This window comes from Miscanthus floridulus, chromosome 3 (genome assembly GCF_019320115.1).
Source record: "Miscanthus floridulus cultivar M001 chromosome 3, ASM1932011v1, whole genome shotgun sequence".
NCBI lineage: Eukaryota > Viridiplantae > Streptophyta > Magnoliopsida > Poales > Poaceae > Miscanthus > Miscanthus floridulus.
The window spans coordinates 118,404,993-118,424,423 of NC_089582.1; the positions used below are offsets into that span (position 1 = coordinate 118,404,993).

A 19,431-nucleotide genomic window follows, 5' to 3' on the forward strand; every position below is an offset into this window, starting at 1 on the left:
CTATTTCAATTTGCATTTCTAAGCTATTGGAAATCTTAGCTAGTAATATCATTTTTCGACCGCATGTATTTCATTGTCATCTACAAAGTTTGTACTTCAAACTTTATTCAAGTATCACATACATGTTCTATAGCATTTTTGCTTAATAAAAATTGGTTTTAAACCCTAAGTGATATAACATGACTATGGAATTAACTTTCATTTCACGTTTCCATTGAACGTTTTGAGTTACGGAAATTGATCTACACTCTTTATTATATGCATTAACATATAAACATGATGCTCATGACATATTTTAATAAATGATTTACAGTGTAACATTGAGAGTGTTACAAATCTACCCCCTTAAACAAAATCTCATCCTGAGATTTCATGTGCCTAGTGTGGAAAAAGAGAAGAAATAAATTCTGATTTAAACCATTATCTCGGTTAACTAAAATGAATATGGGGATAATGCTTCAAGATATAACTTTCTTGCTCCCACGTTGCTTCGTCCTTCGAGTGATTTTGCCATTGAACTTTGTAAAAATTCACCACACTGTTTCTAGTCACTCTTTCTTTTTTGTCCAAGATCTTAACAGGATGCTCAATATAAGACAAGTCGGGCTAGAGGGGAAGTCCTTCCACTTCCACCGCTTCATCAAGGACCCACAAACATTTCTTTAACTAGGAAACATGGAATACATTATGTACTGTTGACAAAATATCCGAGAGCTGGATACAGTAGGCAGCAGAACCACACTAGGCCAAAACCTTGTATGGTCCAGCATAGCGAGGGGCTAGCTTCCCACGGACACCAAATCGATGTACACCTCTCATGGGAGATACCTTGAGATACATATGATCACCAACTTCAAATTGCAAGGGCCTTCTTCGTTTGTTTGCATAAGTTTTCTGACGACTTTGAGCTGCCTTCAAATGGCTTTGAATAATACTGACTTGCTCTCGAGCTTTTTTGATAAAACCAGACCCAAAATATCCACGATCACCCACCTCAACCATGTTAAGAGGTGTTATACATTTCTTACCATACAGAGCTTCAAAAGATGTCATACGAATGCTTTCTTGATAGCTATTATTATAAGAAAACTCAGCTAGAGTCAAGCATTCGTCCCACTTTTCAGGACAAGAAATGGCACAAGCCCTCAACATATCCTCAAGTACCTGATTGACTCTATCGGGTACCTTAGAACGGGGTACCCCGAGCGAACATCAAAGGGGTCGCTAAAGTCCCATCAAAAAATAAAGCTAGAAGGTAAGCCGTGGGCCCCTCACCCGCTATGTCCAAGCCCACCAGGCCCTCCGCCTCGCCTTGAGCCTCACGCAAGAGGTCTCGGCGTCCTGATGCAATCTCCACCTCAAGCGAGGCTCTCCACGGGAGGCCTCGGCAGGGAACACGATCTCCGCCTTGCGCGAGGCCCTCCACGGAAGGCCTCGGCAGGGGGTGCATTCTCCGTATCGCGCGAGGCCTCTCGCGGAAGGCCTCGGCAAGGAGTCCGATCTCTGTCTCACGCGAGGCCTCATTCTTCATGTTATTCGAGGCCGATTCGTCCACAGCCCGTCGCCCCCTGCCTCGACCGACCCTCCCGACAGCGCATCATGTCTCATTAATACTTCAACCACTCCCGCAATCTCAGCCGGACGATGGCTCGATACCACAGAATGGCCGACGGGACCCGAGGTCGCATCAGCGCCATACCGGCTAGGACAGGGCACGGCGGGGATTATCGGCCACTGTGTTATGACGCTATGCCCACGATCAGCGCCCACACTACACTGTGTCCCACGATTCCCGCCTCAAAAACAACATCGCACAGACAACTTGGCCCGGGTCATCACCGCCTCCAAGCCGGCGCATCAGATCAGCCGCCCACTCGGGGCCTCGGCACTGTGCACCAAGGTCTTGGCTATCTCGGGGTTTGTGCCCACCGAGACCCCCCCCACTGCGGTGCAGCCTCGGCACCGACCAAGCCTTGGCCTCACATACAGTCCGTCTACAGCGGCTTGCACGTTCACCGCCGCACCCACTCCGAGGCAGCCTAGGGGCTCCCATGACGCACAGGGTCGGACGTGACCAGCACGTCGCCCCAATGCTCCAAGGACAGACCACTCCGACGACCATGCCACCACAGGAACAGGCCACAGGGCTTGGACACACCGCCCCTGTTGACACGATGCCGTATAGTCAGCACATGTACTGTCCTTGTCCTCCCTTCAACTATAAAAGGAGAGGACTTGGGCCACTTAGAGGAGGGGAAGAAGAGGAGAACACCTTGTAACACACACACACGCGCATATCCCAACCACCTGAGAGCAACGTCTCAAGCGGCCCATACGACACCTTGCCGAGACCTAGGACTAGCTCCCTCTCTCCCCTAGCTTGTAACCCCCTACTACAAGCATTTCGGTGAAAGGAATACAAGATCGATCTCTCAGACTGGACGTAGGGCATCGATTGCCTGAACCAGTATAAACCTTGTGTCTCTTTGCATCACCATCCGGGATTAGGAGCACGCAGTTCAAATTCACTGGTTGGTTGAGGACCCCTCGGTCCGAAACACCGACAGACTCTTTCTGTCTGACCATCAGTTTGTGGATGATAAGCTAAACTTCTAAGGAGACTAGTACCAGGACATTCCTGGAGTTGCTCCCAAAAAATGAGAGACAAAGACTAACCCTCTATCAGAGACGATAGTAAGAGGAACTCCATGCAGGATCACGATCCGGTCAAAATACAACTTGGCATACTTCTTGATGGAATACCTGGTATCTACCGGAATAAAATGAGCGGTCTTAGTGAGACGATCCACAATGACCCAAATAGAGTTATAGCCCTTGAACGTGCGGGGTAGATCCATAATGAAATCCATGAAAATCTCCTCCCATTTTCAAACAGGGATAGGCAAGGGCTGCAAAAATCTCGGTGTACGCATATGGTATGCCTTAACTCTTTCACAAATGTCGCACTTCGCGACGTACTTGGTGTTTACACCAAAATTTGGGAAGAAGAATGCGGGAACTCGAAGCTTCCAAGATTGTGTCAATCAAGGAATCGATTAATTGAGGATCGATATCAGCTGATTCAGATGGAGCGTTGGAATCGGCTCTCTTCGAATGACGTCAGCAGATAACGACAATGAGCTACGATTGACGTCGAGAAATACATGTCGGACTATACAAAAAGAGAAAGATTGGGGTCTAAGTTATCTTAAGTTAGGAATATTTTTCCAAAGATTGTAATGAGTTATACTTGAGTAGGATTCGTGCTTAGACTCCGGGTATAAATATTAAACCCCGGCTATTGTAAAAGGACATCCAATCAATCAATACAAGTTACTTTTTTTTGGCTTTACGCCAACCCTTAGGAGTAGGAGTAGTGTAGATCTCGGCGAGTTCTTCAACAAGCAGGGTTGCATCGGTCCGGTCGACCTCCGGCTTGTCTGTAAGTACTGTCATGGCTTATACTTTTGTTTGTACGACTGCATCGGTTATGTTCGACCTCCACTATGAACTTTAGTATAAGTTACTTATCGACTCTTATCTATTTCAAGTATGACTGCATCGGTTAAGTTCGATCTCCACTGCTTGAATTAGATTAAGGTTAAATTATCGGCTCTACTTAAGAGTGGCATCAGATCCATTAAGTTACTGATTTTGCTTATGTTCTTATTGTTAAGCTCCAGTAAAGTCTGACATAAATACTTACCGAAGAAACCGACATCAGCTGTGATCTTGCACAACTTTGATCATCTTCTCTATGCTTATTGTCTTATTTACCTACCGAGTAGAGTAGATCAATCAACGAAAAATATCTTGCACCAACAACATTTTTTTGAGGCAGCAATAGCATTTTCTGCACACCTACAGGATGACTGCGAGAGCAATGAGAAAGTGAGAAGGCGAAGCAAATCTGCTTGAACCAATCACGGCCCGCCTATACGAAGCCCAATATCGCGATACAGTTGCATCCGTTTGAAGGCGCAAACAGTGAGCGGTCATCGGCCCGAAATCAAAGAGCAGAACACAAATCTTGGCCCACTTTTCAGTCCAGTCCATAATGCCACTAGTCATCAGAAAAACTGATCTTTCCTTCGCTCCGTTCCATCTCGCGGCGCCTGTAGGCTGTAGCCTGTAGGCCTGTAGCCCACTGCTAGCCCACGCCGCCATTACAGCCGCGCCGATGCTCCCATCGCCGCCGGCGATATCGCCGGCGCGGCTGCACAAGCTGGTGACGTCGCAGCAGGATCCGCTCCTCGCGCTGGAGCTCGTCACCGTCACCTCCCCGACCACCACGCCGCACCCTGCCACGCTCCACTCCCTCCTGCTCCGCCTCGCCCGCCGCCGCGACCACCTACCCCACGCGCTCGCGCTCCTCCGCCGCCTCCCGTCCCCGCACCTCCTGCTCCCACTTCTCCTCTCGGTGCTCCACCTCCGCCGGCCGCCTCAGCTCTTTCTCTCCACCTTCAACTCCCTCTTCGTCTCGGGGCCCAGCCCTTTGCCGCTCCACCCGCAGCTCCTCCTCCGCCTCCTCGGCGCCCTATCCTCCACCCCGTCCCACTTCCCGTCTGCGCTTCACCTCCTCCGCCTCGTCTCCTCGCGGCTACCTCTCCCCGCTCCGCTCGTCCTCGCCTCCCACAACCTGCTAATCGACGCCGCGGCTCGATCCGGCCACGTCGCCGTGTCACTCTCACTCTTCCACCGCCTCCGCTCGCTCCATGTATGCCCCAATGCCGACACCTACCGCATCCTTACGCAATCACTCTGCTGCAAGGCCCAGGTCCGAACCGCGGCTACACTGCTCGACGAAATGCTGCACAGGGGCATCCCTGCCGATCCACTGGCGTACACCACCGTGCTGAACGCTCTCTGCCGCAAGAAGCAGCTCCGAGAGGCATACCGCCTGCTCTGTCTCATGCGAGGCCGTGGAGTCTCCCCTGACATTGTGCATTACAAGTTACAACACGGTCATTGTCGGGATGTGCCGCGAGGGACGGCCACTGGATGCCTGCAAGGTTGTTGGTGATATGGTGGAGAGCGGATGTACACCGAATGCAGTGACATATGCCACAGTGGTGAATGGGCTGTGCGTAAGCGGATTATACGATAAGGCGGAGGCTTACCTGGCGGACATGGTTGGTAAAGGGCTTGTTCCACATTTCTCAGTGTTTCATTCAGTTATCAAGGGTTGCTGTACAGTTGGGAAAGTAGAAGAGGCTGCACAAATTATGAGCTGGATGCTTGATCTTGGAGTGGTTCCGCATGTTGAGAGCTGGAGTTCACTGATCAGGTGTGTTTGTACTGATAAGGATTGTATTGAGGCAGAATTGTTGCAGATGGTGGGATGGCAGTGTGGTTCAAACACGATCTCTAGCAGTACCTTAAGTGATGTCACTTGACTGATGCAAAACAAACTATTGATCTTTAATATCTGTTGGATACAAAGGAACAGTTCTTCAAGAAAATAGCAGGAGATATGGCAGAAACTGGATAGCATGACCAATTTTCTTGCTAAAGCGCCTCTAGTGGAGTATTAGGAGCATTATCTGGTTTGTCTTGCTGGTTAGTTTCAGTAAGGTAAGCCATCTCCTGATAAATCATAATATGAATCATAGTAGCACAGCCAAGCCTGTTGCTAGTGTCCCTGGGTTCTAGTACATTCCTATACTTCCATCAAAGTCAATTTCTCGAACTGTTTTTTTTTTTGGCGCTTTTAATAGCTTGGTAGTTGAAACATTTAGCTGGATCTGTTCAAACATTAAATTGTGAAGATAAGATTTTGGAGCAAGCCTACCATTTTCCGTTTCTTTCTTTTACTGCAGTGTTCATGCTCTTTCGCATTAAGTGCAGCAGCATCCATATATTGTCCTAATATATCTATGCCTAATCTTCTTATACCCAGTGTGGTTTTGGCGTTAGGGACTCAGAGAAGGATCAGCATCCATGGAGCTAACATAATGACAATACATCCAGTTAGTGCTCAAGAAAGAGAACTTAGGGGCAGGACTCCAGCTGCTGTTTGATTTTCTGAAGTGAAGTCTTTTATCTTATTATGAGAAAGGAACTACATGGTTTCCATGAGAGACAAAACCTTATCAGCCGGAAATCTCTATTTGTCAACATAGCTGAACTAGGATTGCATTAACTTTTGGGACGGAGATAATACTTTTATGAGGAGGGGTGGGCATTACATGAATAATATTTTTTTTATGTCAAAATTACCGTTACTAAGCAGTCGTGAGTACTTTATAGGTTGTATATAGAGTTCAGGCTTCAGGAAAGAGATGTTGGCAAGCACCGGGGATCCTGCTCTGCGCGGACCCTGGAGGAAGCTATTGCAAGTTGCTTCCATAACGATAATTTGCTGAATCAAGCATGGTTGCTTGTGGTAAATAATAGTATGGTTATGGGGTAAATTACAGTGGCTCAAGGAGAGCAGAATGCAAATTTGTAACTTCAATTGATCTCAGTTGATGGTATCCTCTGTGTTAAACACGCTTCTATTCAATTTCCGAAATATACAGACTGTCAGTTCGCTATATAACTGAAGAATGGGTTCTCTCCACATTATTGATAGTACCCACCGGAACTACTGCAAATGATAGCTGGACTGCTGGGTGATTCTTGCATTTCATTTTTGGTTCAAATCCTGTGAATGGGAGGCGCAGTACAGATTCGCTGCTCTCCTATCAGCCCAAACGAACAGGGCGTAGCTCTTTGCAACGGGGGAATTTAACTGTTTCCTGAAGATTCCCGATTCCAGTAAAACAGGCCAATGTATGTGTGGTTCAGCGACACGGATACGGGACGTTTTCTTCACCGCGATTCTGATTTCTGAATATGCAGTGGTTTCGCAACCACATACGGACGTTTTCTTCCCCGCGACCCCACTGGCCTCTGCTGCGGCGGAGTGCGGACCAGACGACCTGCGCTTCCTGTTCTGTTGCGCGTTCCCTCCCTCCTGGTCTCTGCTGCGGACCTACGGTTGCGGCTGCGGAGCCCCACCGCTGCACTGGCCAAAGTGGCCGCCGTCCTCCGCCACAGAAAATTCACGCACGACTCCGAGCAGCCGCCCTCCGCCACAATTTCGCCATGGGCGCGCCCTAGCCCCGCCCTTCTTATCCCCGCTCTTCCCCGCCTATGGCTGCTGCTGCTGCTACCGCTGACGCCTCCGCGCAGCCCCTCCCATGGCTCTGTTCGCGCTCCGTTTCGGGCCGCTTCTCCCAGCCCCGCCCCACCGCCGTCCGATCCTGCGCAACCGATGCCAGGGCCGGATCGTCGTCTCCAATGCCGCCACCCCCGTGAGGGACGGGGGCACGGCCGCGGTGGTGTGGTTTAAGCATGACCTCCGCATCGACGACCACCCGGGCCTCGCCGCCGCCGTCTCGGAGCCGCGGCGCCCCGTTGTGCCGCTCTACGTCTTTGACCGACGCATCCTCGCCGGTATGTTGCTTGTGTTGGTGCTAGACGTCCGATCCGGTTGACTGTTGGGGTGTGGGATTTGTGAATAGTGCGCGCGGTGTGATGGGCTTTGTGTCCGTGCTGCTTCTGTACCTGTCTCTCGTGCGTCCAGCGTGGTGCCAAAGCCGAAGTTGAACACTGAGCATGCATAGTGTCCATTGCTAACTCGAAGTAATAGTCCGGGCTGTCTGCCATCACTGTGGAACTCGCTACTTCTGCTACCGTGAAGTTTAGTGGCATTAAACATGTGCTGCTTTGCATCAAAAGCTATTAGATATTGAAACCATTTCTGTCTTGGACTGCATTGTAATTGCTGCTTCTTGAGAGAAGTATTGTCACCAAAATCCCGGATCAGAAGTGCTAAGATCACAAGTTAAGACTGCATGCAATCTCAGCCTATTGTTCTAGATTTCCTGCTACACTAGGATCGTGACAATGACTTTTACCAGGTGGGGCACAGTGATTTGCTACATTTTTTTTTTCGGTGCTGTTGGATTTGGTTTTGATGGTTGGTAGTGCAATTGTCTAAGTTGCAGCATACTACAGACTGCACAGCAACTGTGTCCATCTTTTATAGGACATCTTAAACTCATTTGTTTGCTATTTTTCCTATAGTTTGTTTGGCAGAATTAGGATGGGTTTGTTAATTGTTAATGACTTGTTGGTTACCAGCCCTAGTTCCACACTGTTAAAATTAGTAGCATCACTGAACTAAGCATCTATATAATTTCCCCCCATCACTTGCAGGCTATTCAGATAAAATGCTGGAACTACTGCTATTTGCTCTGAAAGATCTTAAGATGGCGTTGAAATCTCAAGATTCTGATTTGCTCATAGGCCTGGGAAACGCTGAAGATGTCGTGCTGAAGCTTGTGAATGAGGTCACTATGCAAGGTTTATATTGAGCATTGAGCTTAAGAGTTTACATGTAGGTTCGCATCTAGCTATCTAACATAAGTATCTTCTGGTTGCAATGTTGCATGCACTGGTGGAGCATAACAGGTACAAGCAGGTCTCATTTTTACAGAAGAAGAAGTTGAATATAGAATGCGTGATGTTCTGGCGAATGTTGAATCATCTTTATCTAATGGGCCATTCTCATGGGGAAGCCCTCCCAAGATAGTGGCTTGGAGTGCCCCATTGTATGACTATAAGGTAATTTAATTACAACCTCTCCTTTTATCCTCTATTAACTTAAATATATATGACATGCTGATAGCTGAAGTACTCATTATACTAGAATTTGGCAGCAGTATCGACATCACATGACGAATTTTTAAAGAAAAAAATACCATTGGCCACACCTCTTGCTGCGGCAACTTTGCCTGCTCTAAATTTGGAGTTAGACACAGGTGCACTTTAATTCTATTCTTTCTGCATTATATGTTATTGAGTCAAATGTACCAGTGGTCACTAAACTTGTTCAAGGGTGTCATCTTTGTCCCCTGAACTATTAATTTCCAGTTCCATGACTATGAACTTACTACGGCCCTGTCTGTTTGAGCTTCTGTGGCTTTGGCTTCTCAGAAGCCAGAAGATGAAACAAGTAGCCTGCTTCTGAGGAGCTTCTGGAGAAGCCACAAGCCTGCAAAATCTGGCTTTACTACTATAAAATCTGATAAGCCCAGAAGCAGGTCTGGAGGAGCTTTTCTAAGAAACCAGCTTTTGTAAAAGCTCCACCCACAGAAACTGCAAATCTTATAAGCCCAGAAGCAGGTCTGAAGGGATGTCAAGTAAGCTGATTAACACTGGTTATGAGGGTTTGGACCTTGGATGTTAGCAAGTTCAGGGATGTGAAACTGCAAATCAATAGTTCCAGGACTTACATGGCATCTCTGGACAAGTTTAAAGATGTTGATGTATTTCACTCTGCTATTTTACCCATTTCTTTGGACATTTTTGTGTCCCCACTTAGCTACTCTATAATAATTTCCTATTCAGGTCCTCTACCCACTCTGGAAGAATTAAAATGTTTCCTGAAAGACATAGCACCAGAGGATAATTGGGCTCCTCTCAAGAGCATGTCTGCAATATCTATTCTTAAAAAGACAATCAGTCAAAGGAAGATCAAAAGTAATGCTACATTAAGCACCAGCAATGGAGAAAACATAGAGGATATCACCATGGATTCTGGTTCATCAAGAAAGAGGATTATAAACTCAATGTTTGCATCAGAAAACTCACTGGAAGTTAGGGGTGGAACAGATATTACTTTGGATGCTTTGTCTGCTTACCTAAAATACCTGGAAGGCACAGGAAATGCTAGTTGGCAAGAGTATGTATCACCAACTAATTTTGTCCTTCAATTAAATTCTCACCAGGGACTTTGTCTTTCATTTTATTCATGTAATGGAGTCATTGGTATTAATGTATTATATGAATTCTTAGTGAGTTTTCATATCTGACCCGATTTAACTCTTTATCCAGGCTGCATGATAAAGTGCGCTTAGCTGAAACCAGATATGGTGCTTCATTCTACATCTTATTTGGTCCTGCAATTCAGCTTGGAGTCATATCTAGGAGGAAAGCTTACATGGAGACTATTCAATATGAAAAAGATCGCAATGCAGGTTTTCTATCACCATTTGGGTACTCAACACCTACAGTGACAGCAGCAGTTGATGCTATATGTTCGATGGAGGTATTTTTATTTTATATCTTTCCTATCTTGTTTTCAATGTCATACCTTTTCCTTCTCTATTGGGCTCATTTGTTAAGCAAACCAAGCACCACTTTCTTTTGCCTCTTAACAATCTATTTGTTACATGACAGTGGTATTGGCTCTTGGCATCAAAATCCCAAGTATGTGTCGAGGGGAAATATCCTATAAGAATTTGGAGATGGAAGGGTTATCTTGTACAGGTTGTCTTCTTACTTTCTGCGGTTATGCATTTAAAATCACTATAAACACAACTTTATTTATGCCGGTTAGTGCAAATTCCTTATTTCATTATTTCAACCATTCTTTACTGTATACATGTTGTGGATGTTTGTCTAAATTTATCTATGTACACAACTTTATTTATGTTGCTTACCACAAATTCCTAATTTCAACCCCCCTCTGCAGTACACCTTTCTTGGCAATGAAGGTCCAGCTGTTCTTCTTGTGCATGGTTTTGGAGCTTTCCTGGAGCATTTTCGTGACAATATAGACAAGATTGCTGATATGGGCCACCGAGTTTGGGCAATTACTCTTGTTGGCTTTGGTAAATCAGAGAAACCAAATGTCAACTATTCAGAACTTTTCTGGTCAGAACTACTGAGAGACTTTATTGTCGATATTGTGAGGGAGCCTGTTCATCTTCTTGGCAACTCTATTGGAGGTACATGAATTATATTTAAAATTTTCTATACAGATGATGGGAATACATTTTTTTTGCACAGCGCAACGTTAATGAAGTTATATCTGTGCTAAGTTGATGTGCAACCCTATTCAGAACACAATCTTGATGAAGTCATTCTCTTTCTCAAACATTCTCAGGTTATATCTGTGCTATTGCTGCTGGTTTATGGCCTTCTCTTGCAAAATCTCTGGTTCTTTTAAACTCAGCTGGTTCAGTTGTTCCAAGTTACTCCTTCGTCCCACTGAGTGAAGTAAGGCAACCGATCTTCTGTATCCTATTTTTAATTATGCTTTCTTATTTACATGTTTTACTGAAAGCTCAGGCATACCGTGGTTTTATTACAGAGCTAAGAATCAATGTTTTATCATAGTAATTTCCTGAGTAATAGGTTTATGCTTGTCTGTCTCAAACATTTTCATGGTTTTGTTGACTACAAATGAATTGATAATAATATGCCCTACAAATTGAACTTTTTTGGTTTGGTAATATTAATTACTTCCTCCATCCCAAAAAACTTGAAGTTTTAGTTTTATCCAAAGTCAAACTATTTAAAGTTTGACCAAATTTATAGAGAAAATTGCTAGAATTTATGACATCAAATAGGCACACTATAAAAAATATGTTCCATGATGAAACTAATGATACTAATATAAATATAAATATTGTTTTACATAAACTTGGTCAAACTTAAGATAGTTTGACTTAGGACAAAACTAAAACGTCAAGTTTTTTGGGATGGAGTTAGTATCTGTGTTGATGCACATCAACCTTACATAGCTGTTGCAACTGTCATCATATCAATTTGTGGAGCTAATAGATTTATGCATGCAGCTGTCCCATACATTTCCATGTTCCTGTTGGCTACAACTTATATTGAAAAAAAAGTGTGCCCTACAAATTGAATTTGTTGGTTAGTAATATTAATTACCCCTGTTGGCGTGCTTTTATGGAGCGCATCTACCTTACATAGCTCTGGAAATCCTTATTGTGAAAATTGTTCTTGATATCCGAACTGTAAGATCATTTGTAACACTGAAGTGTGATATCTAGGTGAGGCTTACATTTTCGTAGTCAAGATACATATATATGGTGCTTGCATTAAAAGAATACTTCTCAGTAATGGTCATTGGAAGTAGTAGAAAACGCAAAATCTCCGACATTGAACTCTTGTCTCCAAAATGTATTGTTGTTGCAAATTGAATTAAATGCTAGTTAGTGCAAACATCAGCAGGAAAGACGAACATCATCATGGCTTTCCAGCTTGCAGGCACAGCTTCTTTTGCTCTTCTTGAGGGCAAGAGCAGAAGGCATTCTTAAAGAATATTATCCTACAGTATGTATATTATGAAGTCACTTCTATATTTTCTTTCAATTCAATAGTTCCTTCCATCCATATGTAACACTTTTACATGTTTAGAGAACCGAACGGGTGGACAAGCCACTTCTGGACCAGATTGTAAGAGCTGTATCCTTGTACTGTGCAGTATATTTGCCATACATTTAACTGCAACATAGTCTGCTGAAGGTTTCCTTGACAAATAGATTCAGTCATATGATCCTGGTGCTGCAACAGTCCTTGAGAGTGTATTCAACTTCAATCTTTCAATTCCTCTTAACTTTTTATTTGATTCTTTTGGAGGAAAGATATTGGTTATCCAGGTATGTACCTAATACCATCGACAAGCCTCACTTGTCAATACAAAATCATACACTGGCATATCTACTACTCTTGCCAAATTTTGGTGGATGCTAATGTGTGGGAGGTTAATTTTATTTGTTTGCTTTATTTGAAACAAAGGGTATGAAAGATCCCCTTACAAAATCTGAGGCGTTTGTTACCATGCTCCGAGAGCATTGCAGCAAGGTTCAAATCAGAGAGTTGAATGCAGGTGCGCCCCTCCTCTTATCACCGGACACCCATCAATCTTAACCTTTTTACTGTTTTACTTAAAAAGAGTTTTTATATTATTATAACAGGGCATGCTCCACATGATGAAGTTCCAGATGAAGTAAATACCATACTATGTAAATGGGTGGAACAGATTGAAGTTAAGCCAGCCCTAGAGAAGACCAAGGCAATATAACCATACATAGGTAAAATTTAGAATTATGGACACCCTATCCATTAGTTGATTGTTTAACTTGATCTTCAGGACCACGAGCACTTTGGTAACATGTTTTCAGCGTCCTACCAAAAAAAAAGCATTGTGAATTGTAAGCCCTATACAAAATTGTGTATGTATACTGCTTTTGAATTCTGAGCTTCGTACCATTTTCTGGTAGCAGATGTTGAGATGAAACATACATGAGATCAAAAAGGTTAAAGGGAAAAAGGACTAGCATTTGGGCATGTTTCTTGGTAACTTTGCAGGCCTACAGTTGCAGATAACATGTATGGTTCTTACTTCTTAGGGTTTCTTAGGGCTTGTTTAGATAGACAGGGACTAGAGCTGATCCCTGTTTATTGGGATGAAAAGATTGGGTCAGATCCCTGCGAATTCAGACAAGCCCTTAATGTTGCTTTTGATTAAAGGATGAATCTGACCGGAAATAAACCTTGGACCCTACAACACATGATGTAATCTAAAACCACAATAGTTGTGCTTTTGATCCCATTGTGCAAGTAATGTTTAATCATGCTACTTCTGTACTTGCATTCATTGTACTCCACTTCCACTTGTTTTATTGAGACAGCATAGCGTCACACAATTAATTACGATCTTATGCCAGTTGGTGCTTTATGTGCAATTTTATCAGAGAAGCCAATTGTAGCCACCTCGTTGAACTATTCTCCCGCAAGGCAATGGGCTGGAACTTTTATTGAAGGATTTGAACTGGGTCAGTTAGTACTCTTTTGTTATAAGTGCTGAATAAGACGAAAGCTGTAACTCTCTAGAGCTTGATCTGAGTGCTGAGTTGAAATGTAGGATCAAAGCAGACCCGGATGCCTGGTTTCACATAGGACTTGAGCAGGGCGTCTGCATCGGCACATGCCATATAATATAACATGACGAAGAGGTGGTCGTTTACGCTGATATTTTTGAGCTATCAGTTCTCACAATCCAAGTTAGGTGGTGTTAATCAGAAGACACTGGATTATTATACATATAGAGAAATCAAGTTCTGTGTCGAAGTTTGTCAATTCTCACCTTTCTGCTTGGGTATGGTATCCTTGTTTGGTATGGAACATATTTGTCGACATTCGACACTGGAGCAGGGTTTCATCATCCTGCGTTTGCATTACATCAGTCCTGCAATTCCAGCACCATTCCACGCAATCTACCAATCACTGGTGCTTCCATCCTTTCGCAGTGTCATGAAACAGCACTGTCATGTCACTTTGGTCACCTTCCCCCAGCAAAAAGAACTCGAGCATTACCTCTAGCGGACGGCGACCACCCAGAGTGAATATCACCTCATAAGCATGACAGCATGCATCCATCACACATGCTGCCGGCTGCCCAAATATTCAGTGCCTTTTTTCTCCCAGAGGCCAGAGCAAAGGAGCAGTGCCTCCACCAGTGATGACTGATGAGCCCTGGTGGCCGCTTCATTTCGCAAATACTTTATTTGGGTGACCATCTGAGAAATCTTTGGGCGCGCAGAGACCCCCATCAGTGAGGCCATAAAACAAAGCGTTGATTGGGATCACCCAACCAACGCACCTTATCTATTCAACAAGCTTTCCCCCGGGCCCTGTCCTGGTTTCACCAAATCTGACGGTGACGCGCCCAGTCCATGGCCATGGCCTCCAAAAGATGTCAAGTTGCAGGTGACCATTTCACCCTGACAAGCCACTGACCAATGATACACTTGCACTTGTCCAATGTCCACGGCCACTACTTGAAGGCCAGCATTCCTACTACTTGTGCCTAGTTTAGTTCCAAAATTTTTGGCAAAATAGGCACTATAGTATTTTCGTTGTTATTTAACAAATAGTGTCCAATCATAGTCTAATTAGGTTTAAAAGATTCGTCTCGTGGATTTCGTCTAAACTGTGTAATTAGTTTTATTTTTTATTTATATTTAATGCTTTATATATGCGTCCAAAGATTCGATGTGATGGGGAATGTGAAAAATTTTGCAAATTTTTTTGCAAACTAAACTGGACCTTGCTCGCTCACGCTCTAGCTACAAGCCTCCTCGGAATTGTTAACGATTCAGTTGCTTTCGCGCGCTCGTGTCCCGTTGGTCCAGTCACTCGGGATGTTACAAGCTATTGCTCGTGGGCCACCAGCTGCTGCACTCTTGCTGTCTACTTCAAGCCAAGTGCGGCCTCCTGCTCTCTCCCCTCCTCCCTTTCGCTGGATTTCTTGGCGAGTTCTTACGCTAGTGCCTACGCGGATCGACGTGTGTTGGCGAAGATCGGGCGACAGAATCCGAGTCCGGGGCCGGGCAAATGCGCTGCCGCGGGTTGTGAAACTTCTGGAGCTTTTCGGCAACTCAGTAGGACCTCTTTTTTGAAATAAAAAAAACACACACTAACAAGATACGTTTTAGAATTCAAGCAGGAAATATATAGGGGCTCTTTTGGCTTGTACTAAAGCAATGACTGTTGCAGCAAATTTTACTCTAGGTGTACTCAGCTGAGTTAGGATTTAGATACAGAGAGGGCCGGCCTACCAGGTGCCAACCTACCGAGTATCAATAAAAATCTGGAATAGTAAAATATATATGAAATAAAGGTATATATAATCATACATACGCGCATATATATATATATATATATATATATATATATATATATATATATATATATATATATATATATATATATATATATATATATATATATATATTGATTTATTCATAGTACGCATAGCAAAAATGATGTAGCATATATTTGTAATATAAAAAGAAAGGCATTTTAGTTACATCTCCACTAACTTGAATTTAATTAACTCGATGAGTACTGACTAGATCATAAGATTTAATAATATCGTTGGAAATAATCTTGGCTACTAGTCTACCATTATATAAATAGATTTTCACTAGCCCCTTTACTAGATCAATAGATGATATTAATATACTTAGCTGCTCCCTCCATCTAGAATAAACACACATGCTTCACGAGGATGGAGGGAGTAAATTTTTATGTAGCTATAGTGATTTGGAGTGCATGTAATAAACACCCTATACACTAGGAGGAGGGGGCGCCGCCACTACCGGAGACGGCTTCTTTGTCGAGTGTCTCAGACTTTGCCGAGTGCTTTTTATTGGGCACTCGGCAAACCACCTCTTTGCCGAGTGCCAGAGATAAAGCACTCGGCAAACAACTGGCACTCAGCAAAGAGGTGGTTTGTCGAGTGTCGAGCTCTCGGCAAACAATAACACTCGGCAAAGACTAGGTTTGCCGAGTGTCAAACAATAACACTCGGCAAAAGGCCGCCGCCGTTAACCCTTTGCCGAGTGTCTTCTCCTGGCACTCGATAAAGAGCTGATTTACCGAGTGTCATTTTTTGACACTCGGCAAACCGTATTTTTTTTACTTTTGACCTCCAAACTTTTTCTGCAGTCCTCATACAATACCTGGTACTCCATGTTCCAATGTGGCACATTTCTCGGACTTTTTCTATATTTCTTTAATTTATTTCATTTAATTGATTTTTCTTGGATAATTCAAATTATAATTGTTAGTCATTCGAATAATGAAAAAAATGAATGGAAAAATGATATTCATGTTATTTAGTATAATGTGAGACCGTATCCAGGAACAGACCACCAATTTCGAACATCTTGTTCACGAAACATGACCACGAACTTGCGGTCGAGTTGTTTTTAAATTTTATAAAAAGCAAACGAAGTCCGAAAATCATGAGACTTGTCAAGATGTCATGATATCATATGTGGAGGCTGTGATAAAAATTTAAGAAGGTTTCACACAAGTTGTCACGTACGATGCTTACCACCTTGTCGGCCTCTTCACGAAATCATGAAACTTCCTCGGAGATTCTTCGGTTTGCAAGCATCAGCCGACTTATAAGCCATAAAAAATATGTAACAGTTATTAAAGGGAAACAGAGTAATATAAATGAAACTTACCACAATTGCAAAGTGAACATCAATGATTCTGTGGTATATATAATATGTAACAGTTATTAAAGGGAAACAGAGTAATATTTTTATGTGAAACCCACTTTTAACTTGAGTTAGCAATGGACTTCTCAACTATATATAATAATATAATAACTATGTTCAAACATTCCCCATTCTAATACTGTTTCGAATATATACACCATGTTCTCAACTATCATGATACAGTGTTTTTCTCTCATAATAAAACAACATCAACCGACTTATAAGCCACAGAAAAGATGATGGGCGGTGGGAGGAGGAGAAGGAGCAGCCGCAGGAGGGAGCCATCGCCTGCCGCCCCATCGCGTGAGAAGGAGGAGGAGGAGCAGGTGCCCTAGGAAGACGCCGAGGAGGCGCGGGAGGAGGCGACAGCAGGGGGTTCCGCTTCCTCTAGTTCGTCGAGCGTCTACTTGCGAGGTCCCGCGAGCCTCCCTCAGCGACCGATACCTCGTGAGAGATGCCCGCTGATTCGACCCGAGGGGGGAAAGTAAGTAACTTTAGATGTTATCACTACTTTATATGATATGTTAAAAATCAAAATAGAAACTAATAATTTTTCTTAATCGCTTGGACAGGAACTGGACGATTGTGGCAAATGGAGGTGGTCACACACGCCAAGTCAATGGCATCCTCGGTCTTCTGTGCAAGGAGCACTTCCCTGGCCTAGTTGAGTACGCCGGAGTGACGGGGCCGGCCTACTCGTTTGACCACTACGCCGCCGCCCCCTATGCTGCGGATTAGGTCCGCAGGGTATTCAACAACAAGGTGAAGCGGGTGAAGCAAGAGCTGTGGGTAAGTCTTTCTCACACTACATTGCTCAATACATCGCATTCATTGGATATTCTTGAAATAATGAATGGATACATCGTGTTTGTATGCAGGATTTCTTTAGATGCCAGGACAGACATGAGGCCAGGGCGGATGCGGTGGCTACCAAATGCTGCAAAAAACTTGTCGTGGACATGCATTACGAGGCGCGCATCCAGGCCGTTGTAACTTACCACGGGACCATCCTTGGAACGAAGGTCACCAAAAGGGACGCAAGGACCATGACGCTGACCCAGGACCAGTACTTGCAGGTAAATACAGAACATTAATACTGATTCCTTTTGAGATTAAGTAGGCTTAATTTTATCTTCTGATATATCATGTACTTGATGGCCTGTAGATGATTCCTTATTGGTGCGCCGCGTATTCCCAGTGCTGGGAATAGATGGTGGACAAGTGGTGCTCACGCGAGTAGGAGGAGATGCACAACTTGTGCCGGGAGTGGCGTTTGATGATGCCAGGTGTAGCACACCATCAAGGCAGCCGCAACCTCAGCGGATACGCAGAAACATGGATACGCAAATTCATTTATTTATTCTAACGCTCATTTCTGCATGATTTCTAATCATCTTGCTGTTTTCTCGCAGTCGGCGTTACATGGTGGCTAGCCTTGCTCCATCTTCAAGGCATTTGCTATGGCCCACAAGGGCAAGGCGACGTCCGACATTGACTACAACCCGGAGGACGGGGCCGAGGCGTACAGCAATGCGACCATCCACAACCGCCTCAGTGAGTACACATCGATGGCAAGGGAGGTCCATGGGCCAGAGTACGATCCGAGCACCGAGGACCTTGATGGAGAAGTCGTCATGAGGGTGGGAGGAGGCAAGAAGCATGTGCGGTACTGGATTGGCGACGACGCAATTGACTCGGCCGCTACTCCCAGTCTATCCCAGATTTGAGCAAGCAGCACGAGCAGGAGCCCGGCCATATGACCTCGGCAGGACACTTCACACCACCGGGTGGAGGCACCCGAGGTTATTCCTAGTTTATTCGTCGTTCATTAGTTTTTTCATACCTTTCCTTTGTATTATTGTAACATTGGGGTGAATATATTGTAGGCCCAGCTGGAACAAGAGAGGAGGATACGGGAGCAGATGCAGGCGAAGATGGAGAGGGTGGAGGCTGAGCAGCAGAGGATGGCAGAGATTCTTCAGTACATGCAAAGTCTTGGCGCCGCTACGGGTGTAGTTCCGCCACCTTCGCTATTCGCTCCACCTCCAACTCCACCTCCTCACTATTCTACTCCTGTGAGTATAAATGTTTTAGTTTGTATATTTATGTTTACGGTCAAACCTAGTGGAGTATGAAAGTTTTATTCATGTATGGTATATATTTATCTTGTCTCACACATGCAATCTCTTCTCCTTTGTGCAGAATCAATCGACGGCATCGAACGATCCTCATGCTTCAGCGAATTCTTCACCAAATTAGTCTCATTGGCCATCTTGGTGATGATACTTGTGGTTGTTAATGGTACTTCTATTTGTAATTGTGGTCGTAGATGATAGAGCACTTGGATTACTTGTGAACTTATTTGTGATATATTGTGAGACATGTGACGTTTTTGATATATATGTGATGTTTGTGATATATATGTGGTGTTGATGATATATATGTGATGTTGATGATATATATATATATGATGTTGGTGATGTTTGTTATATATATCTTCTGTTTGTTTGGATGGAATGTAAAAAAAACAAATAAAAAGGCCGTTTTCAGT

General features: G+C 44.1%; 1 protein-coding gene and 1 pseudogene across 9 annotated transcripts; both read left to right on the plus strand.

Annotated features, from left to right (window-relative positions):
- Positions 1-4,115: 4,115 nt before the first annotated feature.
- LOC136542189 (pentatricopeptide repeat-containing protein At4g01400, mitochondrial-like) lies at positions 4,116-6,742 on the plus strand (annotated as a pseudogene).
- Positions 6,743-7,050: 308 nt separating this feature from the next.
- Positions 7,051-13,912, plus strand: LOC136542188 (uncharacterized). 9 transcript variants are annotated; one of them, XR_010780615.1, is made up of 16 exons: positions 7,051-7,440; positions 8,206-8,339; positions 8,461-8,613; positions 8,699-8,810; positions 9,400-9,733; positions 9,886-10,099; positions 10,231-10,320; positions 10,526-10,781; positions 10,940-11,052; positions 12,019-12,135; positions 12,220-12,267; positions 12,351-12,461; positions 12,601-12,691; positions 12,780-12,896; positions 13,560-13,640; positions 13,730-13,912. XR_010780615.1 is itself a non-coding variant. In XM_066534510.1 (15 exons), exons 1-14 carry the CDS (start codon positions 7,185-7,187, stop codon positions 12,884-12,886), a joined length of 2,136 nt encoding a protein of 711 aa, XP_066390607.1. In that variant the 5' UTR covers positions 7,051-7,184; the 3' UTR covers positions 12,887-12,896; positions 13,560-13,695. The 9 variants fall into 9 exon arrangements, 6 of the variants coding, with proteins under 6 accessions (XP_066390607.1, XP_066390606.1, XP_066390605.1 ...); XM_066534510.1 differs by lacking the exon at positions 13,730-13,912 and having other exon boundaries at positions 13,560-13,695; XM_066534509.1 differs by lacking the exons at positions 13,560-13,640; positions 13,730-13,912 and adding an exon at positions 13,089-13,412.
- The last annotated feature ends 5,519 nt before the right edge of the window (positions 13,913-19,431 follow it).

Coding starts and splice junctions, on each gene's coding strand:
- LOC136542188 (XM_066534510.1), top strand. CDS start 7,185: ATGGCTCTGTTCGCGCTCCGTTTCGGGCCGCTTCTCCCAGCCCCGCCC. Junction 8,614..8,698: donor CCCCATTGTATGACTATAAG/GTAATTTAATTA, acceptor TCATTATACTAG/AATTTGGCAGCAGTATCGAC. Junction 12,136..12,219: donor TTAAAGAATATTATCCTACA/GTATGTATATTA, acceptor TTACATGTTTAG/AGAACCGAACGGGTGGACAA.